Source organism: Telopea speciosissima, chromosome 1 (assembly GCF_018873765.1).
Source record: "Telopea speciosissima isolate NSW1024214 ecotype Mountain lineage chromosome 1, Tspe_v1, whole genome shotgun sequence".
Lineage (NCBI taxonomy): Eukaryota > Viridiplantae > Streptophyta > Magnoliopsida > Proteales > Proteaceae > Telopea > Telopea speciosissima.
In genome coordinates, this window is record NC_057916.1 from 12,603,227 (window position 1) to 12,629,745 (window position 26,519).

The following is a 26,519-nucleotide window of genomic DNA, read 5'->3' on the forward strand; positions in this document are numbered from 1 at the left end:
TTGAGGAAGGAAGAAGAGAACTTGAGACCAGATAGCAACTTTAGCAAGAGAGTGATTCAAAAGATATCTCTAACAACTAAATTTATCCCCTATTTATAGAGGGAAGTGTCTCTTGAATATACACGTCCAATACACCCCAAGGGAGATGACTCCCTCCATTAGTTTTTATTCGACGCCAAGGCAAGACAGTTGATCAGGCTCCTCCAACAGTCATATAACAGTAATTTTGACTGATAAACATTGCTCTCAAAAAACACCAATCGGCACATGCCGGTCGATCGAGTGGTTGAACACCCATCGTGATTGGTCAATTGATAGACGAAATCATGCATGAAAAAACAAAAAATAAGACATACATGCATCAATTGGGAATTGAAAAAAAATGAGGTGTTTTGAATCTTAAATCTATTTTAAACTCTTTAAAATACACTCTTAGTTTTCTCTTCTTTTCAAATAAAGGGTTTACAGAATTACAATATTGAGATAAGAAGAACAGAAAATACAGGAGGAATCAGAACACAGTATGTGAGAAGAAATAAATTATTAAATAAAACAATATAGGTCGTTGGGGAAGGACAAAAACGGATGGTGGTTTTCTTTGGGCTAGAATAGTGAAAAATAAAAATCAATAGATTAGGTTAAGAAATATGATCTTCCACTAACTCCTTAATGACTCCTTATAATGGAGAAATTGACCTTTTTCTTGGTAGAAGGAGAATTTGACCTTCGAACCATCAATTGTAATCTTGTTTCGTTTATATTAGAATATGGTCTCACTGTCTGTTTTTCACCCTCCTCATCATGGAGATCTGAAGCCTTTGATTATATAGGAAATGATATTTTTGTTTAAGAAATAAATCTTTTACAGCGTGTGTAAGTTAATGGATATTATACGCAAAACAAACCAACCAGGCCAAAACACAAATTTGTGAAAATAAATAGCCACCTCATAAAACCCATGGATTTAAAGATCGAATCCAATTTGGCAGAATTGGCCGATTCGAATCAAAATCAGTTGACCCCATTCAAATGAATCAGTAAGGTCAAAGGTGGATTCCTCATACCCCTTTCACTCTTCTTAGGAGCCAAAGTCAAGAACAGTGAGGCTCCATTGGATGGATCTCACATGTAATGGGGGTCAGGGATTAAAAAATCGAATCGAAAGAATCAGCCGATTCCAACTGATTCTGATTTTAGATGATTCTAACTGAATCGGTACAGTTAGGGATCTACAAGTGTGGCAATGCTACTCTTCGTCGTGCGACCCCCCCCCCCCCCCTCAACCGTTGCTCTGTCAACGGCTGCTCGCTTGTAAGTTCTGACCGTTGCAACTTTCCCTCTACTTGCCCTCATGAACCCCTCCAAAATTGACAGTATTTTGAGAGGAATGGAGTGGAGAAGACAATACTCCGACAAGGAAAACCCAACATCCTAAATTTGTCTGACCATTTTCCCATCCAGACATCCAAACAACATAAAATACCAAGCTTCATTTAAATAAAATAAAAAAACCCCCATGAAATACCATTCTTTAAGTATTAAACTGATAAAAAAAATCTTATTAAAAGCAGGTCCAATAATAAATAACAAAAATATCCTCAATGAACCCAAGTTGGAGAATTAAGCTTCCCTATGCGTCAAGGGATTCCATTCCAATTCATCCATGTGGAAAAGTTTAGGGTAAGAACCTCCAAGATCTTCTAAAATTATGGTCAAAAGCTGAAATTCTGAATTATAACATGGTCTATTTCTCTTCAAATTATCCTATAAACAATATATAAAGAAGTACAAGGGAGTAAATTCACAACCTTGACAGCCAAAAATTTTTTAGCTAGAAATTTATGACATCAAAAGACTGTTAACAGGTGCTATGATCCATGCTCTATACATTTTCTCGAACAGTTTGAATAATTAAGATCATAGAACTGGACTTCTGGATGGAGAATCTAAGGAGGGAAGCAGTCACAATGCGTGTGATGCTGCCACAACTAACATAGAATGATGCTTTCTTGTCCTCCCAATACACAAAGGAAATAAATGAAACAATTCACCCTTATAACCTCATATCTATATAAAATTATAGGCTCCACAAAAGAAAAAGGTCAAATAGTTCCATTGGAAACCATACCAATAGGGGTGAGAACCTTGATAGAAGCAGCAGCTCTGGACTTCTATTTTCAATCAGATGCCGTTCAAAGCTTCTAGCATCAACGCGTAGAGAGCATATCCACCAGCATGGCAGCCAGGCATTTTAGATGTCAGGTTCTCTAACTCACCCTGATATTAAGAAAGCATTATCAGTAAAGATAAAATATACAACAACAACAACAACAAACTCAGCCTTATCCCAACTTAATGGGGTCGGCTACATGGATCAAGGAAAAAAAAAAACACTAACAAATGAAAAGTGGCAAATGCAAACAAAAAGAAAGATAGAAGTGAGAGGAACTATGCACAGCCCAAGAAGTTAGGAGAATCTTAGCTAAATGGGGTATGCTGCATGGATTCTTGCCCCTCCAATAGGCTCTATCCGAAGTCATACTTGGCACAAGACCTAGACTATGCATGTCCTTCCTTACAACTTCTTCCATGGTCATTTTAGGTCTGCCCTACCTCTTTTAACTCCTTCGATCATGATCATATCACTCATCCTTACTGGGGCATCCCTTGGCCTCCGTAGAACATGACCATACACCTCAAACGACTCTCTCGAAGCTTATCATCGATCGGGGCAACTCCCAAGTCAGCTCTAATACGTTTCATTCCTTATTTTATCCTTCCTAGTTTTTCCACACATCCATCTTAACATTCTCATCTCTGCTACACAACTTCTCAATATGACATTTCTTAACTGCCCAACATTCTGCCCCATACATCATAGTCGGTCGTACAATAGTCCTATAGAACTTTCCTTTAAGCTTTAATGGAATACGTCGGTCACACAGTACTCCGGATGCACCTCTCCACTTCATCCATCCCACTTTAATTCTTTGTAAGACATCATCCTCTATGTCACCTTCCTTATTTATGATTGACCCCAAATATCTAAAATAGTCACTTTGCGGTATCTCCCTTTCCCCAATACGCACCATGTCAGTATCCATCATAGCATGACTAAAATTACGTCATATACTCCGTCTTCGTTCTACTAATCTTAAATCCCTTTGTTTCCAAGGTTGATCTCCATTGCTCTGATTTAGCGTTAATCCTTGCTTTTGTCTCATCCACCAAAACGATATTATCGGCGAATAGCATACCCCACAAGACCTCTCCTTGAATGCTCTTGGTTAGGTCGTCCATGATAAGCGCGAAGAGGTAAGGGCTTAATGCAGAACCCTGATGTAACCCAATCGTGATTAGGAATTCCTTGCCCTGGCCTCCCACAGATCTCACACTCGTCACCACACCCTCATACATATCTCTAATTACATCAACATATTTACTCGACACCCCTTTCTTTACTAGAACATGTCGGATTAAATCTCTAGGCACTCGATCATAGGCTTTTTCTAGGTCAATAAAAACCATATGGAGATCCTTCTTGCTATCTTTATATCTTTCCATGAGCCTCCTTAATAAGTAGATGGCTTCTGTCATGGAACTAAAAGCCAAATCGATTCACCGAGATAAGAGTCTTTCTTCTCAAACAGGCTTCAATAACCTTCTCCCAAAGTTTCATTGTGACTCGTTAGCTTTATGCTTCTATAGTTATTGTAGTTTTGGAAATGACCTTTATTTTTGTAGATCGGGACTACACTGCTTCTTCTCCATTCATCTGGCATCTTCCTTGTGTGCATAATCCTGTTAAACAGCTTGGTTAACCAAAAAACCCCACACCTTCCTATGGTTTTCCACACTTCTATTGGAATCTCATCTGGGCCTAGAGTCTTGGCTACTTTCATCTTTTTTAAGGCTTCTTTAACTTCCGTCACACTAACCTTTCGCACATATATATGGTGTGTGATATCATGTTGAATAATGTAATCGTCCAAGTCATTTCTACTCGAACTATCTCCATTTAGTAGGTCACAAATATACTCATCCCATCTCTTTATAATGTCCTCATCCCTTACCAACACTCTTCCATCATCTCCCCTGATACAACTCACCTGATCAACATCTCTATACTTCCTTTCTCTCATCTTAGCTATCTTATAAATAGCTTTTTCCCCTTCTTTTGTCTTTAGGTTGATATAGAGATCCTCATACTTCTTTGCCCTAGCCGTCCCCTCAATCTTCCTAGCTTCGTTTCTGGAAACATAATACCTCTTCTTATCCTCTGGGTCATTAGTCCTTTGTCATGTCTTAAAACACATTTTCTTGGTCTTAATGGCTGGTTGGGTGAATAAAATCATGTTTTGTGTGGAGAACACACATATGGGAATCTTGCTTAACGGATCTCCTCTTCCTTTCTCCCGCCTGTCAAGAGGTATTAGACAAGGGGATCCCCTCTCATCATACCTATGTCTTGTGCACTGAAGTTCTTTCTACCAAACTGGCAATTGCGATGCAAGATAGACAGATTCAAGGGATCCAAATCAATAGACGTGGGGAAAGAATTTCCCACATGGCATTTGCGGATGATCTCATTCTGTTTGGGGAGGCTACAATGGCTGAAGCTCGAGTGTTGAATGGGATCCTGGAGGAATACTGTAGATACTCAAGGCAAGCCATTAACATCAACAAAACAAGAGCTCACTTTAGTCACAATGTGGATGCTTCGATTAAAAGGCAAATAAGGGAATTTTTTCAAATCTGCCCAACTTCTTCAATTGATAAATATCTGGGGATTCCATATGTGGGAGGTAAGCTATCTAAAAATCATTGCTCGGATCTAATTGCGAGAGTCAACAAAAAACTTCTTCATTGGAAAGCGCAATTTCTCAATCCAGCAGGAAAGCTAGTGTTGGTTCAGTCAACATTGTCAGCCATGTCATTATATGTGATGTCTTGTTTTAAGATTCCTGCTTCGATCCACAAGTCATTGGATGCTTCTAGCAAGAATTTCTTCTGGTAAAACGGCAGCAAGAGGATGGTTCCTACCATATCATGAGCTACTATATGCGAACCTAAGAGGTATGGTGGTCTAAATATAAAACAATCCGCTAGTATGAATCAATCCCTTCTCGTGAAGAAGGCATGGGAACTGCTCTCCTCCCAGTCTTCGTTGTGGGGGAGATTGATGAAATCCAAATACTTTCCAAATTCCTCATTTCTCAATGCTCAATGTCCTGCTACCGCATCATGGGGATGGAAATCTGTATGTTCTGCAAGAGATCTCATTCGAAAGGGTCTGTTTATCCAGTTAGGGAATGGACAATCTATTGATCCATGGTTAGACTATTGGATCCCCTCTCATCCGCCTTCTGTCGATCCATACCCTTTGCTTTTTGGTGCGCCAAAGAGGGTCGCGGACTTGATTGATTTTCAAAATGGCATTTGGAAGAGAGAAATGGCTTTTCATTGGTGGCCTCCTGATGTGGCGTGTTGCATCTTATCGATTCCTATACTGATCTTCCCTGTTCAAGATAAATTCATATGGGCAGCAACGTCCAATGGTATCTTCTCTGTAGCTTCTACATACAGTAGTATCGCATCAAATGGCTTTTCTTGTTCAACTGATCCTTTATGGCTCAAGATATGGCATCTCCCTGCTGTCCACAAAGTGCAACATCTAATATGGAAAGTGCTTCCTAACAAGCTTCCCCTTCCGGACATTCTTATTAGTAGAGGACTGAACTTGACTCCTACTTGTTCTCTTTGTCTTGAGCATAACCAATCTATGGAGGACCTGTTCGGAGGTTGCAGACTGGTTCGTCAAGTATGGCACCACGCGGGGCTACTTCACCTCTTCACAAATCAGCCTATCACTACTGCAATTCGTAATCTCATTAAAGGTCAGAATAACGGTGATAAGGATTGTATCTTGTTGATCTCATATTGCTGCAGTATCTTATGGAACATATGGATTGGTTATTGGGATTGGACATTCCGTCAACAAATATTCGAACCAAGAGAGGTGGTACTAAGATCAATTAGAGGGGCTAAGGAGGTCGTTAATCAGTTTCATTTCACTTTGGTAAGAGCAAGAAGATTCGTGAGTTGGAACCAACCTCATCATCCGTTTGTAAAGTTCAACATAGATGGAGCAAGCTTGGGAAACCCGGGCAACGCCGGTATAGGTGGAGAGTGTACCAAGATTCGAATTCTAACTTCATTTGCAGTTTTTCAGATGGTATCGGTTGGAAATTTGCCTTAGTGGCTGAAGCCTTGGCTGTTAGGAGGGGATTGAAGTTAGCTCAGTCACTCAACATAAGGAAGGTTATTTTTGAAACTGACAATCTCATTGTCATGCGAATTCTAAGCAGACAATCTGATGCTATCCCTTGGAGAATTAGAACTATCAATAATGACTGCTTCAACATGGTTCCTTTCTTTGATGATGGTAGGTTCTCTTATTCCTTAAGGGAGGCTAATGCGGTTGCTGACTCACTAGCTTCGCTTGCTGCGTCTTCCCAGCAATCTTTGTGTTGGTTATCCCCCCCCCCCCCCCCCTCTCTATTTCTCTTCTCTTGTATGCTGACTATATTGGAACTTTGTTCCCTTGGTAATAATGTCTTCTTATCAAAAAAAAAAAAAAAGCTGCTTGGATCTCAACGTTCCACCACCAAGTCTCCCTAGGGGGTTGCTGACTACCCTTCGCTCCCCTAGTAAAGATGAAATATGCAAAACTTAAATGCCCAGAACTATACTAAATCTGTAAAATGTAAATAAGCAATAAATAGCCAAGGGTATATTATAATTTTGACACTTCCAGAAAATGTGACACTAACCCTTGTAACAAAGTAGAGCTGTGTTGACTCATAGCCATCTTGTGCATTGCAATATAGTTGTTGAATTTCCCCCGACTCAAGATTACATCTAATAAAGAAAAAAGCAGTAGGTCTGACATTCAACTCCCTACGAGATATACCAATAAAGACAGGATTGCTCTGCAAAATCCAACAAAATCGACATCAGAGATGAGCAGAGGCAATTAAACATTAATCACAATTACTAGACTTAAAATAAAAAGAAAAATGAAGCCAATGACAATCTCAGATCACTACTATCCCTTCCCAAAGGATGCAATAATAACATATCACATTCATAGTTCCACATGCAGAATAAAGCATAAAGTTAGATTATATTTTCACAAGATATAATAACAAGCATGGGCTGCCAACTGCTTGCCGCAGAACAATTAACATTTTCTTTTCAGCAAAAAAGAAGTCTAGCTGGACTCCCATGCATGGACACCCACTACTCCGCTAGAAAGATCCATCCCAACACACAGAAACTCTAGAAAACTTTTATTAAGCTAAATCATCCGCAATGCAATTCGCCACTAGTCATCCAAAGGAACAAAAAGTCATGGAGTTCTAAAGATCGGGCATCCCTGATAAGACGAGATATATGCTCCAGCCTCCAAGGCGACGCCTTGATAACTATGCTCATGCCTAACTAATGAGTTTCTCCCTACCAGAATAGAGTATTAGAAATCCCGAAAAGTTCAAGATATCAGGAAAAAGGAACAAACCAGAATAATAGAAATTTCAATAATTTGAGTAAAGCAGGTCAGATGAATCTGAAACCTTAATTGTACGGTTATCTCAACAGGAATTAAGACCTGCAAAGTTTGATTCAAATCTAACGGCTAGATCTCAAGTTATGGAACAATCCTACTTCAACTGGGAAAGTTCCAGAACTGCAGAATTGATTCAGATGTTTTAAGAAATCAAACAGGATTCAATTAAAGGTTCAAAGTCATGATTCAGAAGTACCTTGTATTCAGTTCAGAACAGCAAATCAGAAACTTGAAAACATACAGAGTTTTCCAGAACTTGGAAAGACAGAAAGAACAACTAGAAAGCAAACTAAAATCAGAATAAGGCAGAATTCTAACCAGTAATCAGGCTTTAGGTGAAGAACCAAATATGAAATTGAAATAAAACAGAAAAATAAAGCCGCAGGTGGAAGTTGAGATATTCTATCCTAAATTCGATAGATTGTAGAACAGCAAACAAAATTAGGAATCCACCCAATCTTCAGGCTTGGAATTCACCAGAGCCTCACCTGGAATCCACCAAGGACACCCAGAATCCCAGGCAACTACTGAGTCCACAGCAGCATAAGTTTCAGAAAACTCAACTCAGTATATTGCTAAAATCAAAGAGGGGGGGGGGGGATTGTAGCCTTTACATGTATCCATAATATTGAGTAAAGGCTGAATCATGATTGACTTGTGAAAGGTACAGTTAATCGTGTTCAGAATAGGAAACAAAAACATAAACCAAACTGATTCCACCTCTTCTAATAGACCAGCTGTGGGTGAGTAATAATCTGAATAGGAAGCTCAAATAATAAACAAAACTTAACTCAAACAGGAGTAGAAATATGTAAACCTAATCCAGCTTGACTAATTACACCCAAAAAAAAAGAAAATAAGACTGATAATAAGGCCCCACGATTGGATTGTTCAAATCTGTAAAAGAATCTGGAGTCACAGGCCTTTTCTTCTTCTTCCTTTGATACTGCTGTGGGTGCACGTGAAGCAGATGTTTGAATTGAATTTGACCCACCTATAATGGTACACGTTGCCAGCTAAATGGTTGACATGGAGCAGTTCACCATGATGCAGTGAAACATTGAGTGCACATACAACATGTTGAAAGAAGTAAAAGTGCACAAACAGAAAAGTCAAGATCCTAGAGCTTAGTAACAGAGAAATCATCCGAGTCTCAGGTAACATAAAAACAGAAAGAACATTTTATGTGAAAGCATAATATATGGAAGGGTGATCCCCAGTTCAATTAAGTCATTGTAACTTAACCAGAGAAGGTGCAGGCACTCCAGTTTCTTCAACTACTTCACGGATAATGCTGTCAAACATTTCCTGAGAAACCCGCTGGTTTATATGGCTCAAGTCTGTTGAGTCCTTTTCATGTTGATGGGCTAATATCCCAATTTCATGGGGCTGCAAACAATGGAACACATTTTGTAAGCAACTGGAATGCATTAAACAAAACAGCCTGTACAGCCAAGCACCAAGGCCAGTGCTGCCAGCAACTGCTACCATAGCCATCTAGGCAACCCATGCTGCTAAATGGGTTGAGAGAGAGAGGGATGTGGCATATTTCTTAGAGGTAATTCAGAAAGAAAAAAAAAGAAAGTTACCTCTGGATGGCCTCCTGGGAAAACAAAATGTCCAGGAAATTCCCCTACATTATTGCTTCTTTGCAATACAATGATCTTTTTATCAGCTGTCTCTACAACTGCACCATTACCCAAGGGACTTGAGGTGTGTTGACAACGAATAGAGTCATCTGCAGGGCAGTAGAGCTAATGTAATAAAAAAAAATGAACATGGTACCAAACTCAATGTAGACTTCTAAAGACAAAGATAGTACTAAACTTGACTATCTCAAAACCAACTTAAAATAGAATAATTATGACCAAAAGTACCCTTCTGAAGATACTTTAAGATTACACAAGTAACCCAGAAAAAGAAAGTTCTTTGGCTCAAAATACGTATATCAATTCTCAGCACAGCCAGCCTAGCCTGTTCTGCTGGCCCAATTCATTATCAGGTGGTCATCGAATTTGGCCCTATAGTCGGATTGTTAAATGGGTTGGGCTCAAGCAGGGGCTCCAGACTCATGGGTAAGTGTACCCTCTCACTCCCAGCTTAAACTCGCTTAGCCTACTTGATTGCCCTCTCAAACTCATCCAAATCTGATTGAACAAGCCCAAGTGCCCAAACAGCATATTTCTATCATAATGAAATAATTAAATTTAAAAGTTTTCATTTCTTATTCAACATTTTAGTTTTTAAACAAAATGCCTGAACCCGCTTAACTATAAATGGGCTGGGTTTGGGCATGCATACCCAATACAATTTAATAATCGGGTGGGCTTTGAACAGGCAAATTGTGCAATGACACACTTGCCAAACCTGCTTCCATCCAGTTGCCACCCTTAGCCCAAACAGTCCAACCATCCCATACAACTTTGACTTTCTTCAATGCTATAAGGTTTCATGGCCTAAAGAAGCCCCAACATGAGACACATAATAAACCAACTCTTTTCCACTGTTCCTACTCCGCACTGAAACAACAACAATAACAAAAACTCAGCCTCATCCCAACTTAATGGGGTCGGCTACATGGATCCAAGACAAAACAAAATAGAGAAATCATAGTTATACTCAAAAAATATAAGGTGAAGAAAAGATGGGAGAAGAGGGATGGGAAAAGAGATGATAAATGACGAAGGAAAAGGAGAAATGGGAGATGGGAAATAAAAGAAATAAACGAAAGATGGAAGGTAGCAAGAGGAAAGAGGCACAGCCCAACACGCAGGCTAAACTCAGCTAGATGGGGTTTGCGACATGGATCCTTGCCCTCCAAAAGGTTCTGTCCGAGGTCATACTTGCGACCAGACCTAGACTATGCATGTCCTTCCTCACCACTTCTCTTATGGTCATTTTAGGTCTACCCCTAGCTCTTTTAGCTCCTTCAATTGGGATCATATCACTCCGCACTGAAACAACTACTTTGAAAATGGATTTTTAAAAATCATGTTGGATAATCATGTCGAGGAATGATAATATTATAGGCATATGTAAAAACATGTTAAAAGTGCCATTTAGTTCCTTGATTCCCGGAGAAATTTTAAACATATCAAACCAGGCTTAACAAATGCAAAAACAAGATTCGTGTAGCTCCTACATATAAAACATTGCAAAACAATTTTTTCCCTTGTCAATGAATTATTAATCTCACAAAATACACATATGGCAAAGGATGTATCTTTAGCCTTAATGTATTGCCATACCTAAGAGGAATCAGTAATGTTTCTCAGGAAGTGTTGGGGCAAGAAAAGACTTCAGTGTGAATTGAAATTTCTTGAAACAGAAAGCATCACCAACTGCTAGTGTAGGTACTGGTCTGCTGCTAATCAGCTAGGAAATCCAAAGTCCAAGAACCAAGATGGAGGAAAATAACAGGATACGATGCATATCTTATTCAATCTATGTGCTAATTGCTTGCAACATTACCTTCTGAAGGAACAAGAAATTTCTCCCATAGAGGATTTAAATTTGTGCCGACAAAAGTCCTAAATGACAAGTAGAGCATACATGAATCATTAACTGTGCAAAAGAAATTAAAATAATACAGAGAGTCCAAACATTTCAAGCAAAACCATGTCACACTGAAATTTCTAGACATTATAACACTTTAAGGACAAGGTGGAAAGAGGAATAAAATAAAATAAAATATGTGCAAATGGTACTCCTGGATAGAGTGGATAACAGGGAAGTGGCTCCACGGTATAGGAGAAACTGGATGATTGGTCTCGACTAAAGAACCTAACAAGTTGAAGAACTCTCCATGGATCACGTATGTAATGATAAAAAAATCTCAAAAATGGGATCTATGAAAGAAATTTCTTCGCTCTGCTCCAGTTAGCAAGGAGATCCCTGAAGTCTAATAAGGCTCCTTTGAGACACACCAACCCACAGAAAATTTGCCTTCTTTTGCCAAACAGCATTGCCTGAGAACAGCTTAGAAATGAAATTTTGATCAATTAGGAAGAAAATAAGAAATATATCCTTTACAGAGGATGGTGAGAAGACAGTAAGTTTTTGCTAGGCCATTTGTCAGAACTTTCATCTATTTGGAGTATTTCAAAAGCCCAGAACCCAGCTTGAACATATCCAAGATTGGGATATATGGTTCTTTCCATCAAAGAATGACATGCATTGCCATTTGCTGGGACTTTTGTAGGTAAGGACCAGGCACTGTTTGAGAATAAGGTTGGTTCAATCATCAATGGAATTGGTGGAAAGGAGAAGACACTTTTTTTCCCTTGGTTGTATATAAAGGAGTTCAAAGGCCTCAAGAGTCAAGATTGTTACTTTCCTCTCCCACGCACGGTTCATGCAGCAATTAATTTTCCTTGCTATGTCCTCAAATGCTATTAGTACTTACTAAGAGGCATAATGTTCTCCTAATACAACATCAATATAGCAAATAGATTCATGTTTGTTTTGATCATTAACAAATTATAGTCTCACAGTTTAACTTATCAACGGGGGAGGCAGATGCATATGGTTTGAAATTAGAGTTGAAGTGTACAAGAAATACATTCATCTCATCTCCCTATCAAATCCACCACTTCAAACCAAGTGAAAATTTTATTCAAAAGGAAAAGAAAAGGGGGGGGGGGGGGGGAGAGAGGGAAGAACCAAATAAAAACCTGAAGATTATGTATGTCCAGGGAATATAATTAAATATTCAAACAAAAACTGGATTTCTTTTGGGTCTATGAATTAACTGTGCAATCTTAGAAGAGAACATCATTCCCCCAGCAATGATCATGATTCTTCAGAAAGCCATTTGAAAATTAAAAAGTAACAGGTTTAGGTTTATTACTGATAAAACAAGAGAGTTTCCTCTTTCATATTCATTTAGAAAAAAAAAAAAGAGCAACCTTGTACCGCATCAGAATTGCATAACCCAGTGCCAACCAATATTTTCATCCATTGATTACATGAAGGGGCTTTCTAACAATGGGTTGTCCTTGCATTGAACCATCTACCCATTGTGGTCCCCCCGAACCCAAAAACAAAAAAAAAAAGGTGTTAGACCAATAATATAGTAATTCCATCTTAGAACTTATGATCCTAGAAAATTCACACATGACTTAGTTGGATTCATAGGCGTCCAGGTGCCTTGTTGGTGTAGCCTTGCATCCAGACCCCCTCCAACGCCTTGGATCTCCTAGACATTGTGACAACTATGATTGGATTCTCTGTTAAATTGTGAACGAATAACACAGACCCCCTGATTATCCAGAGTTAAGACAGTACCGTAAACTAATATTATTGAAATATTTTAGTTTCTCCAGCCAATGCATGAGAGTCCAAGTGCTCTGCAAGTCACAAGAAAGCTAACACCAACAGTATATATATGAAAAAAGTGAACATAACTTATATGGGATTCAAGTAAATTGATCAATGCACAATTTAACTGATACTGACCCAGGAGGGGGGGGGGGGAGGGAGGAGAACCGTTGCATTTATGAGAACCAGACCTTATGCTCATGCTTACAAAAATTCCTTTTGGAAAATAGACTAAATAGCAGAAGCTAGACTTTTAGATTCTTCGAAAGTGCAGTAGAGATTTGCAGGAAATGACATCTGCCCCAAATAATCAATATGAGTCCACAAAGTTCCAATTGAATTATTTACATCTGCCCTAAATAATCGATGCGAGTCCACAAAGTTCCAATTGAATATTTACATCTGCCCTAAATAATCAATAAGAGTTCTCAAAGTTCCAAAAGAATATAATTCAAGAGAGAGAGAGACCTGTAATCTGTCAAACCAAGTTGAAGACATACATGGGACACTTGGTTAGAATCACCATGTTTATACAATACAAGCCCTCTATGCTGTAGAATTTACAAACAAATATAACAGGAGTTATTCATGCCCAAAAAAGTCCACCAAGAAATTCAGAGTACTTCAAGCACTAACAAACAGAAGTTAAATTGGAGCTACTTTTTGAATGTAGAAAATATTTTTCAATAAGAAAAGATGAAAATTGTTCTTCAAAAAAGCCATGCAGGGTCCAATCTCAATTATTCATCAATTAGAGTTCTTCACACTATTTTCAACATTTCTTGATACAGGACAACATTTAAAAAAAAATTGTACATTGCCCAAAACACATCCATATTCCCCCCACCATATTCATTTTGTTGATGGATTATAGTGTGTTAACTTGGCACACTATATCCATAGTGACTGGGGAGTCAGGAAAGACTTCAATTCCTACAAAACAAAAAAAAATCTCAAATCTATCGTCTAGTTAAACATTAAAGACCCACTTTTTTTTTTTTCCAAGCAATTTCTTTAAACTCCATATCCATACATACTTGGACTTCTGCTCTGGTTTCCCTTGATTCCACACCTAACCTAAGTAGAACTGTAAATGACAGTTGCCAGGAATTGAAAATTTTTACAACCCAGATAATCTAAACCAAAATTAGAAGACTGAACAAATGACAAATAAAAAGAATTGAATTGGACCATACCAAGACCCAAAACTAAAATACCAGAATACCCTTACAACCCAAATTAAGTAGAACTAAAAAAAATAAAAATAAATAAATAAATAAACCCAAAGTAGCGATTGGAGACCCATCCCACCCTCACTGCTCCCCGTAGCTTGAGATGCCCTTCAACCTGAACTGTTGACCAGACATTAAGGTGGTCCCTTGTAAGCCCAACTTACAGATAAACCAAAGTAATACAAATTAGTTGCTCGCTTGCTATGTATTGGATTAAGGTACCATGTGCTTTTCCTCCAGTCGTGCATATTCTCCCTTCTAATGGAGTTGCTGAATAACTCAAAAAAGCTGGTCTAGCCAGATAGAACATCGTTTCCCATGCATTTCCATACGTCAATTTGAAAATCATTTAATCCTAAAGCTTTTAATATTACTTCAAATATCTTCGATCAACAAAAGTACCAATTATCTTTGATCTCATCAGCATTAACGAGTTTTCTCTACAACTCCATTTGTTAATTTTATGTAAAAATAAAATTTGTAGTTATAAAATATGCTTTTTATTTTCTCTGTCATTTGTCCTCCTCCCGGTTACACATGACAGGAAGCATATTAAGCTTGGTTCATCTAAAAGAATCCAACCATATAACGTGTTGACTAGTGTCCTCCATGGATGATAAATTTATGACTGAATGAAGACACCATCCCTCCTTTGATAAGTATCCTTGACCCCATGGTGTAGGCGTTTATGTTTCCTCCATTATTGTAGCAAGTCTATGTAGACCTTTCTCAAATCCCACAATTCTCGTATTCACATAATGAATCATTTACAATTTATCGCCAGTTCAGACCATGATGCAGTAGTATTGTATTACACAGAAACTCCAAGCAATTAAAGAATGAAATCAGATTTCTGTGAATTACACATTCAAATACGAAAGATTATAGCAAAAAGGAACAAAATTCTACAAAATGAAATCACAGAAAGAGGAAACATACCCTAAACTTTTGGCCATCGTACAGAGATGGATTCTCACTAATCCGTCGTTCCCATATCTAACCCCGAAAAAAAGTTTGACAAACGCTACAAGTTAAGGTAAATAGCAGACAGTAACCATATGTGCCTAGAGCAGGGTCAAGAAGAGAAGAATAGTGAGATAAGGAAACAACCTACCTCAGAAATGGTGTTCTCCAAGTCAGTGTCCGGGTGCGGAATCCTATCGTAAGATTCACTAAAGTCCACGGAAACCTTAAATCCAGCAAAAGATTATTGATCAATTTAATGAAATTGAGAAAAGCGAATACCATCAAATTACCAGACAGATTCAAGCCATATCGCATATGGCTTTGGATCAAATACAGTAAAAACTTTTTTCTTGAAAGGACAAATAAGAGGAGTGGAAAGAGAGTAGAGTAGAGCTCAGAGAGGCGAACCTGTGCAGGGGAGAGACCAGAGGGGCACTTCAACAGAAGTTTGTATGAAGGAGGAGAGGAGGGAGAACGAGGCACCGCATTCTCCATCGATATTAAGGTATCAAAGCTACGGCTAACGACTGCTTGGAACCTTCACACTTAAATGTGTTTCCGTGAACCCGGGAAGAAGAAGCCGTTTCCCTACTGAACCAGATCCCACACAGTCCCTTGGTGCGTTCGCGTGTGTAAATATGTGCTTGGCCTTGGCCGTGGAGTTGCTCTGGGACGTGACATGTCGCCATTTCGCCATTTCGGAGTGCCAGCAGCCCTCGTGGAATCATGGAATCGAAAACAAGGGAATCATTATCTTCTACGGTTTGCTGACCGATGCGGTTCCTAGTTCCTCTCACAAGAGGGTGGTGGAATCCACCTAGGGCAGCTGACCAATACTCTGCCCGAATGGGGTCCACTCCCCTCTTGTGAGAGGAACTAAAGAACCACATCGGTCAGCAAACCGTAAAGGAAAAAAATTCAATACTACAAGGCCAAGGGTAAAATCTGCTTCTAGAGCTTAATAATTCACCTAGCCGTGCGACATTAGAGGCTGAGTGGTAATTCTAATTGTAGGAACGGGAATAACAAATAACCTATATTCGTCACTTGTCAAATTTCAAAATCTTGCATAACCATCTATTCACACACCTTCCTTAGTTCCCCTCCAAGCATGGTATTAGTGCATGGTATCAGATTGGGTATTAGTCACCTGCAAAATCGATATGATATTGGCACGAATCAGACAAGTTTACATCTGATTTTTCATAAAAAAAAGTTAATTGTTTTTACTATTTTACCCCTTGTTCATACCATTATGGTATCGACCAGGTAGCGATATCTCGGTCACCTTCAAAACCGTGTAGTATCAGCCCTATCCGGCGAACCAATACCGATGCGAGACATTCTAAAACCTGCACTCAACGGGAGAGAGGGGGAGAGAATTGCTGAATGATGGAAATCAAGGCCTAGACAGGAACATGAGAATTACATCGTGAAAGCTTTTGAGATATAAAGATGTCACTTCCACTCCTGCAGTGGCCTCTCTGGCTCTAGAGTTCCACCTTTGCTTCCGATGACAATTCTTTGGTTTTAAATTTCTCTTCTTTTATCTTCTTACACTCTGTTCTCCAAAAGACTTCATTCATTCTTGCTTCCAAGAAGCTAGCAGCTGTACCTCTGCTTTCTTGTGTGCACTTGGTGAAATTCTAGCATCTCATTTGAATCTGTATAGTTTTTCTTCATATTTATACATTTAGATAACTTCTTCTGATCTGATTATAAATGCAGGACTCTACCAAAAAAAAAATTATAAATGCAGGAAGTTCCAAAGGTGCTTCTCCAGGAGCTCTTGGGTGCCTAACAATCTCAAGGATCTAATGGTTTTAAGTTCCTTTGCTTTCTATAAGTTTGCCATTTGTTTTACTTGACATTGCTAGAGCAAAACTATTTGGTTTTGTTAGGAGTTAGGGTTATTGACGGATCTTTATCCCCTCAATTTTCATGTCCCTCAATTTCCTCAATTCCATCTAATAGGAAGGCATAAATGACCACCCTACCCCCTGCCCGAACACACTGCCCGGAGTGGGGTCCACCTCACTCTATTAAAGTGAATTGAGGAAATTGACGGATAGGCAAATTGAGGTGATATTTTTCGTGGTCACTTCCATGTTGAAGAAAATTGTCACTTCCTTGTTGAAAGAACTCCAGATTTTATATCACCAATCTCTATCAAATCAGTTCAGTGATACGAAATGTTCTTGTCCCCAGTTTTTTCCTACATATACAGAGTGTCAAAAACCTTACACCAGATATTCCCCCTTTTTTTTTGGTTGGGAGGAGAGAGGGGGGGGGGGGGGCGGAGAGGGGTGTTCAGACATTACACACACATAAAACAGTGCCACTCATGTCCATTCCAGGGACCCGTCTTACAGGGCATAAATTGTATTGACCTCTGAATCAGATAGCTCGGACTGATAACAAGAGTCGCTCCTCCTTGAAGACTTGTCCCTCTTTCTGATAGATCGCCTTCGCTTAAACTTCAACACATAGTATGTCATGGTGCCAATAACTCCAGCCATTATGACTCCCCCAATGACAGTAACCAGAATTGCTGCCCACTGATTACATCGGCCCACCACTATATATGAGGAAGCAATAAACGCAACTGATGTGCACACAGATGCCAACCACATCAACTTGTTAATCACCTTCACAACCCTCCTCTCCGATTTTGTCTCCCCTCTAACCAGTGTGATCTGTACGACGACGACCGCTAAGGATGTAAAGAGTGCAACTGCATTAAATAAGAAGAAGATCTTGAATGAAGGACGGCTCACCGTCACTGCCAACCCGTTGTTATCAGCCCCACCAGGTACAGTGAAGATAGCTGCAAATGCTACTGTAGCAAAGAGCACTGCTACCACAGTCACAGAATTGGTGGCATTGTTGATCCCTTCCCTATGCAGCTTCCTGAGATCCTTGGCAATCCCATGGACATTCTTGTTGGTTCTTCTGGCCTGTTCAAGCTGGCTATGGATGTCTTTCTTAATCTCTGTTACAGTCTTCCTCAGCTCATCCCTTGGCTGGTTTAGCTCATTTGCCCTGACAGCACCGCAGTGGGCCAAGCATTCCTTTATTTCAGCAGATTCTTCCGAGAGAGGCAGACCTTCAGCTATGTCAAAGGCCGTCTTGAGGTCTCTGGTTAGGGCGTTGACATTCATGTCAGGAAGAAGCAAAAGCTGATTCACTATCTGCAAGAAACAAGAGTAACCTTAATTCATTCCATTTGAAAACCTCCACCGCCCAAACATGTCATACGAATACTAACTGGACTACCATTTACATGTGCAACAAATCAATAAAAACTCAGTGATCCTCTTCAAAATGGACGGAGAAATCCATGACATAGTTTGATTCCAAAGGCAAGCATGAAGAAGCTGGAACCTTTCCCAGAAAACCTGAAGCAATTTTTAATAGGAATTAAATCAATAGTCACAATTTCTTTCTCCATTTTTTTGGGGGTGGGGATATTCACCGATTTCTTATCTATTGATTCTCAATCATGCTTTCCAGAAGAAATTTCATTCATTTAAACCTACATATACATCATTCCACTTACCCCAAAACTAGACAAAACCTAAAGAACCAGATTTTCTTAGAACCTAAGCCCTAATTTATATGGCCTGATACTTGGTTGTTTATCAGACATGAGAGCAACTCAGGGATGAGAAGGGGAAAAAAACTTAATGATCAGCAACTGGAACTTATTACTAGCAATCACAAAAGTACAGGTAGGAGGACTAGAAAGGAGTAATCCCCACATAGACATGAGAAAAAGACCAAGAGAAAGAAAAACCAAATTACTTAAACAGCCCACCACACCAAAGGAAATAGGGAAAATTCTTGGATCTACTAGATAAGAACGAAAATTACAAGATAAGTAGGTTTCAAAGTTGTTTTACATCCACTACTTTCCATCTTGAAAAGATTTAATCAATCCCCAAAGTTGGTTAGTACTCATGCCACGCAAGAATAAAATAGAAGCAACTTCCAAATTTGCCCCAAAAATCTGTTTTAAACTACGATGGAAAAAATAGGAGGGAAGGGGCGCGCAACTTTCTCTACCTGTTTTTTTTTTTTTTTTTTTTTCTCTCATGTTTTTTTTCAATTATTGTTTCTCTCACTCTTGTTTTTTGTTTTGTTGTTGCTGTTTTTTGTTTTTTAACTGAGTTTCCTTCCACCCACGGTGAATGGGATCCCATTCCCATTCACCGTGGGGCAGGAGAGGGCGGGAATAGGTATCAGGAGGGAATTTTGGAACATACTAAAAGTCTAAAACCCTAGGAGGGGTTTGTGAACCCTAGGATGGTGGGTGAACCATCCTTTTTTATTTTTTATTTTTTTAATACATTTCTATTGTTTTCTATTCCAACAGTTAAGGTGTACTACCCTTTGGACTCGTTGCCATAGCTTTGTTTTTCATTTTTTTTTTTGGAGGGGATAATAGGAGCTTTGATTTTTACTCCTACAATTAAGGTGCACTTTCATCGGATTTCACAGTTTTTAAAACAGTTAAATTAGGTTGGGGCAATTTTGGAAGTTTGCTTTTATTTTATTCTTGCGTGGCATGAGTACTAACCAACTTTGGGGATTAAGTAAATCTTTTTTAAATTGAAAGTAGTGGATATAAACAAATTTAAAACCTACTTATCTTGAAATTTCCGTTCTTATCTAGAGGATCTAAGAACTCTTCCCAAGGAAGTAAGGGTAAGAGCCATGTCTGTCAATTCTTATAAAAGAATGATCAAGAGAACAACCACTTTCCCACACCACCAATATCCAATTGTTCTGATTGGATGATTCTCCTCTTTACGTAAGAGAATTGTTTTTTTCTGAAATAAAGATTATTTCCTGAATCCAAAATTTCTATTGGATTGTGGCTGAGTTCCTCATTATCTTGAGTAAACTCACTGATGAAAAATGATAAATCTCTTGGATTAATCAACCTTGGTTGTATTGCAGCAGTGAATTCAACCAAACCTAATTTCTAAGGATTTATTTCGGACAGATGTTTGAGTAGTTTAGTTAGCTCATGGATCGTCTTCCAATGAACTGCACCATCAAAAGAATCAGACTTTATATCTAATCCTTTAGTCATAATTTTAAACCAACCAACCTGATCTATGTTGGGATCATCAATTGACACGAATTAATCTGATCTAATATTAAACCAAACCACTCCTGTAACTAGATTGAATTCTACTCCGCCAATTAATGCTCTAACTGGATCTTTTTTGAAGCTTTTGTCTAATGTGACAGCTAAGAATGGACTGTCAATGCCTTGTCTAAACAAAGCAGTCAATGTCCAAGTCTAGTCAAAATTTTTGAAAACCTGGCCAAGAGTCATGTAGACTAAGCCAGGGTAAAATGAATTCATTTCTAACCTGGTCAACAGACATTGAGCAATCCTACTTGCTGTAGGATTCCTCCATATCTTGGAATCTGTCCATCAGATTCAAACCAAACTTTGCAGGACTGATCATCTTTCCAAACTGAACATTTGACCTCAATTTCAGGCAATCGGAGGAATTCAATTTAAGTTATTAATTTCCCTTATCTAGAGTTGTTCCTCATCCTTGCGGTTCTGGAATTTTCTTGGTTTTTCTTAACCCCAACCTATTAGGGGATAAAAAAATCCCATTAAATGGGAATAATATATATATATATATATTTATTTTTATTTTTTTATTTTTTTTGGGGGGGGGGGGTGGTTTGGGGCGGGGGGGCAGGGGGATAATAGGATGGAGTAAACGGATTAAGAAATGCAAGATGAATGAGTTAAACCCCAATGGTATTTCTAGGAAAAGACCAATAAATCAATCTTCTCATAAGAAATAATGATGATCGTGTAGAACTCCCAACTTGAAAGAGACCTCATATCTTCCAAGAAACAATCTCATAATCCAGAAAACAAGCAAAGATAGTAAGGAAATCTAAAGGCAAGGAGTTCAAAAGGAAAAAAAAACTTCACCAAAGATACAATTTCATATAAAGTTAGAATGCATAAAGCAAGAAGCAGCCAAAATAATGGTATACATGCAAGGATGCATGTAACAGGCATATAAGGAAAAGAGGGTCACATGTCTTAAAGAATGGCACAAACGTCTGATATGACAAAGTCAGTTTCAAAGAGAGAGCTAACCTCTCTTTTTTTATGCATAAAAAGTCAATTGTCCCACCCCCCCCCCCTCACCCCCCACCCCCCGGTTGTGAGAGCAACTGTTCAAACTGGTCTTTAGAAAGAACCAAATTATCAGAAAGACCAGAGTATCTTTTTCCAATGAAGAGGAAGACCAGAAAATCAAGGTTTGGGAGGAGACGATGCAAACTTTTTACAGTTTTTCTGAATGGCACTTCAGCTAAAAGTGACCAATTAGAATTATATAACAGTAAAAAAGGCACCAACTATTACTTCTAGTGGAGTTGTAAATTTGTTCACATGTTTTCTAAGATGGACCCTTTTCAGATTTCTGAGAATGTGCTACCTATGTCCTAACAGTAAAATGTATGAATTACACGCTGATGTTAATATTCCATGGTATTAACTGATTTTTTCTTCGTTCCATAAGGGATGGCAGATTTTAATTTAGTAGCTGAAAATGATAATCCTCTCCTTCGTTGAAGAAGAGATTTTTCAAAGTTCCTACAGAAATCTGAAAAATAAACAAATTGGTCCATTACATCAAGCATGATCACCAGAATAGATCTATTAAATATCAAGTGGGCAGAAAAAGCAGTAATTCACAAACTCTGACTGTCTAAAATATCTAGAGATAGCTTAATTGTACACCACTTAGAAATTAGGTTTGCAGGCATCAAGAAAATATTCTAAAGAAAAAGTGTAGCACCACCAAGAAATACCTCTGCTCGCTTTTTTCTGGTGGCAACATGCAATGCTGTGTTACAAGACTTGTCAGGGAGCATAACTATGGCTGCATCTGCGTCAATAAGCAGTTTCACAACCTCACAACTATGCCCTTTTACAGCCATGTGCAAAGCTGTCTGCCCTTTCTTGTCAATCCTCCGTGCCAACTGTGGATCCCTGTCTAGTAGTGCTTTTACAATTTCGACATGCCCTTGTCGGGCAGCCAAATGTAATGCATTTTTCCCATTGGAACGAGATATCTCTAGCAGGCTAGAATCTTTCAAAAGCAATTCGTTGACTACTGCCGTATAACCTCTATCTGCAGCAGATATAAGAGGGGTAGAATTTGAAGGGGGGCCAAGTGTCTTGCTGAGTTCTGGATCATGTTCAAGTAGCACCTGGACAACAGCTGCAAGAGAAATGTTATCAAAACATTTTCAAAAACAAAACTGGTGCAGGACAAATTGCACCAATAATCCAAACTGCAATACAATTCAATCAATTACTCCTAATCACAGCAGTTCGAATTATTGAGGAAGTCTGTAAATTGCTTAAGAATCATAGCAAACAAAATCCAGTCTTGAGGAAACTTCCAAACACCATAAATCACATAACTACATACGCAAATAAAGTTTCAGAACAAATGAATCACTTTTAAGTATCTCAAACAACCCCATCAAGACAATTTGTCAGGTTCAGAACCACTAAACCAGCGGATCAATTTTGCATGAAAAAAAAATGTAGACAAATTTAACCATGATATCCAAATTTCCTAGATTTGATACTCTCAACAAATCACCTAATGCCACATGAAGACAAAGAGGACCAATATAACCAGATTATCTAACTAACAGACCTTGAAGTAAAAGTAACCTAACAGCCTCTAGAAGCCAAGTTAAAATAGGAAATCTGTAGTACCTAACAGCCTCTTGAAGTAAAAGTTGCGCAAATCGATCCAGAAGGGTGAAAAGAAAGAATTGATTACCTTGTAAAAGAATAAATTTCCATTTTTAATATCTGCAGTCACAGAGCCTATGAAACTAAACACGTTTTCTATTTCCTCAGAGCAATCCCCACCCTTTCTTGAGCTGATTTAGAACTAGCACACTCCATAGTTACAAAAAATTGTACACGGTTGAAAAATAATAATAATAAGAAGCATACACAGTTCATTGAAAATGATTACCGTGGTGTCCTTGGTTGACAGCTATATGCAAGGCATTGAAGCCAGAGCGGTTCTTCCTGGAAATACTCTCCTTGGTGGAATACTTGAGGAGCTCCTTCAACACATCGAGATGTCCCTTCTCGGCTGCAGTAAACAACGCAGTTTCCTCTAGCTCGTTGACCTCATTTACGACGGCAGACCGAATCTCTGCCACCTCAGCATCGAAATCCGCCCCGCTCATCGTACCATCCATTTGGGCGTCGATATCAACAAGAATCTGCTTCACAGCCATCAGATCACCTCGCTGCGCCGCCAAATGAAGCTCTGTGTCATTATGCCGACCGGTCACCTGCTTTACGTACTTCTTCTTTCCTGCTTGGTCGATCTTTTTCCCGGAATTTGACAGGACCAGAGCCGGAGCCGTAGCCGTCGCCGTCGGTGAAGGAGAAGGCGAAGGCAGAGGGTCGGCTGAAGTAGACAGACTCTTCTCCAAATCCCTCTCCACTCCTTCACAGTCCATGAAGAACAAAGACGATTAGGTGCAGAAATGCAAATCAACAAACATATGTTGCTAAACGTTCAAGAACCAAGACGAAGGGGGAAGAGAATTGGGACAAACGGAGACGTACCTTCTTCAATTTCTAAACCCATGTTTGCTGTCCGACCAAACCCTAAAATTTCATCTCAGTTATAAACCATGAGCTGCGATTTCTAGTGTTCTGTGAAGTGAAGACTGGAGAGGAAGGAAGTTGCTATCTGCTCTTTGAAACGAAACTTCTCCCCAACTTCTCCTCCACTTCCACCCTCACTCCCGCGGTCCCACCCCTCGACCATAGAAGTATAAAACATTGGGATGAAAAACTTTAATGCCAATGTCACACTAAATCGGAGGAATCTCTGCGTTGGTGATTGTCGTGAGACTCGTGAGGCTACCTTCTCGCTTGCGGCGCGTGGTCACTGCACCTAAACAGAGGACCGCATAAAATGACTATCACACCCTCAGAGGTCAACTTAAATTTGAAAGGCTAGGCTACACCCACTGGAAATAGTATAATTGTATAACTCCAAGCATTGAGGGTTCGACTCCTACTCCTTACTTCGTGCACCTTTTCTCACGTTTCAAGAGAGATTAACAACATTATCAGGAAAAAATAAAATAAAAAATTAATAATACTGTTGACTCTTGGCTCGGAAGACCTTGTCCATTGCGTGTAGGACACAATGGCCCATCTCTACTCTTTAATTATCTGATCTTTAAAACTCGAAAACCTTGTGTTAGTTACATTTTAATACGTAAACCTCTTTTTACCAAAAAAAACAAAACCTGCTAACCCACCCTTTTTGACATGTTGTAGTACTATTAGCTACAATAAGTGGCCTTGTACCCCCTTACTGACGCTAGTGGACTTGTATAATTCCATCAAACAAAAAAGTTTACAAACAAACATAACAAAGTTATATGGACCAATAGATCTCTACTTGGTCTCGTACAAAAAAAAAAAGATCTCTACTTGATCGTATGATATCTATGCAAGTGTTTGGGCCAATGGGAGAACACACCTAGGTATCTACCTAGGGGTAGATGCATCATTTCTTGATGTCTTGTGAGAAGGCATAAAAAACACCACCAAGTAGAGATCTTTTTCCCTTTTTTTATTAATTGCATTTTAATAACTGTAGACTTGTTTTGGGTATTAACAAAACGGCAAAACGTCAATTGCATGGTGTGTATGCATACGTCTATTACTTCAGTTATTAGATAGACATAAAGTAATCATGTGTAGTACTATATTTGTACCCTAAGTCTGCATATGAAAAATCAAACCCCTAATAAAACACCAAAGTTTTTACTAATTGGAAGGTGATGTGATAATTTTGATCATATGAATATCTAGGTAATAGTGTGAATTTGTCACATTCTAAAATTTTGAACTCAAAAATTCAATAATAAACCTTCCTATGTATGTTAATGCGTTTTATTTACACACTTTGGATGGTTTTGAATTTTTTCGATGCTCTGTTTTGTTATTTGGCAAACTCCACTTCAATTGAAAATGTGACATGTGTGATGAGGCATAAAACACCCCACCTATCAGAGGCTGCCACGTGGCCGACCCCATCTCCGATAAGTCACCTGACAAAGCCTGGTTTGAGCGAGTTGGCCGGTGGCTGAGGCCGAGATTATACGGGTCAGCCATAGACTCCTAGCCGAGCTCGCGGCCGAGACCTCCTCCCGGGCCGACCTCCATTGTCGACCCCACGGGCCGACCTCGTAGGCCGAGCCCTCCTCCATTGAGGCTCTCATAGCACCCCACCGGGGATCTCCGGGCCACGTCAGCACATCCCGAGAATCATGGGATAAGGACCGAGCCACGATCCCAGCGCAACACGGAATCACACTCTACATGGACTCTTACCTTAATAAAAGTCCGACCCCGAAAATAACTCTCCACTCCGCTCCACGCGAGAGAACCTTCCGAAAGAAGGACTCCTACCATACTAGGACTCTTCCAACCGTCTCATCTCCTCCTTACTCTATAAATACCCAGGTATGGAGCACTATTCCTCATCTTGCTTTTTACTACGCGATTCTGTTGTCGCGTTGGAGACCGACTTGAGCATCGAAGAGTCCTAGGCCGAGCCACAGCCCTCTTGCGCTCATTGCTGGTTTTTGCAGGTTCATCCAGGCGAACCAAGTACCGGAGGTTTTCACACGCAATAGATTTGGCGCGTGCGTGCGGGGCGACATCGGCAAGCATCGTCGTTTCGCCAGTTCCCGAACAATAATAATGGTGCATACGAGGTCGAGGCGATGGCTCTACTTCCGCATCGGAGGAGCCGCAACCCGTTGTGCCGACGAGACGATCACCGCCCCAAGCATCTCGGCGGGGATAAGCAGAAGACCCCTAGGGCGGTGGTGCGCAGCCCATCACGGGCACCATTCCCCCTCCAGAGAGCGAAAATGGGGAGGTGCACTAACCACGGCGCGCTAGCCGGCACAGTGAGCCAAGTTTGGACGGGAATGTCCTACCGCACCGCCACCCTTGCTAGGAGAGTTTGGACCCGTAAGCCCCGCAAATAATCGACAGTTATGGATTTGCAGTGCAGATGCTCCACACCAACGAGATGCCGCGCGCCTTCATGAACCCGGATGGCCCGAGGCGGGCCGATGGGCAGCCGCCTGGCCGAGCCCCCTCCAGCTCCGGTTCACGCCGAAAGAAACCGCAAGCAAAATGGCGGCCGCGTAGGGCCGAGCCGAGTCAGCTCGCGTCCTCGCACCCGTCTCGTCGAAGACTCCACCTCCGCGCCCAGAGAGGCGCTCGGCGGGTGAACAAGAACATCGCC

General features: G+C 39.9%; 2 protein-coding genes across 3 annotated transcripts; both read right to left on the reverse strand.

Moving 5' to 3' along the window:
• Positions 1–1,980: 1,980 nt before the first annotated feature.
• Positions 1,981–15,707, reverse strand: LOC122663291 (nudix hydrolase 9). Of its 2 annotated transcripts, none has more exons than XM_043858986.1 (9): positions 15,553–15,707; positions 15,293–15,367; positions 15,118–15,174; positions 13,415–13,497; positions 11,105–11,157; positions 9,217–9,371; positions 8,873–9,016; positions 6,834–6,992; positions 1,981–2,277 (listed from the first exon to the last, which is right to left on the reverse strand). In XM_043858986.1, the coding sequence occupies exons 1-9, from the start codon at positions 15,637–15,639 to the stop codon at positions 2,182–2,184; spliced, it is 909 nt and encodes a 302-aa protein (XP_043714921.1). In that variant the 5' UTR covers positions 15,640–15,707; the 3' UTR covers positions 1,981–2,181. The 2 variants fall into 2 exon arrangements, with proteins under 2 accessions (XP_043714921.1, XP_043714913.1); XM_043858978.1 differs by having other exon boundaries at positions 9,217–9,365; positions 11,099–11,157.
• Positions 15,708–17,442: 1,735 nt separating this feature from the next.
• Positions 17,443–23,922, reverse strand: LOC122663280 (ankyrin repeat-containing protein ITN1-like). Its single transcript, XM_043858967.1, has 4 exons — positions 23,804–23,922; positions 23,196–23,681; positions 22,006–22,418; positions 17,443–18,335 (listed from the first exon to the last, which is right to left on the reverse strand). Exons 1-4 carry the CDS (start codon positions 23,823–23,825, stop codon positions 17,511–17,513), a joined length of 1,746 nt encoding a protein of 581 aa, XP_043714902.1. The 5' UTR covers positions 23,826–23,922; the 3' UTR covers positions 17,443–17,510.
• Between the last annotated feature and the right edge of the window lie 2,597 nt (positions 23,923–26,519).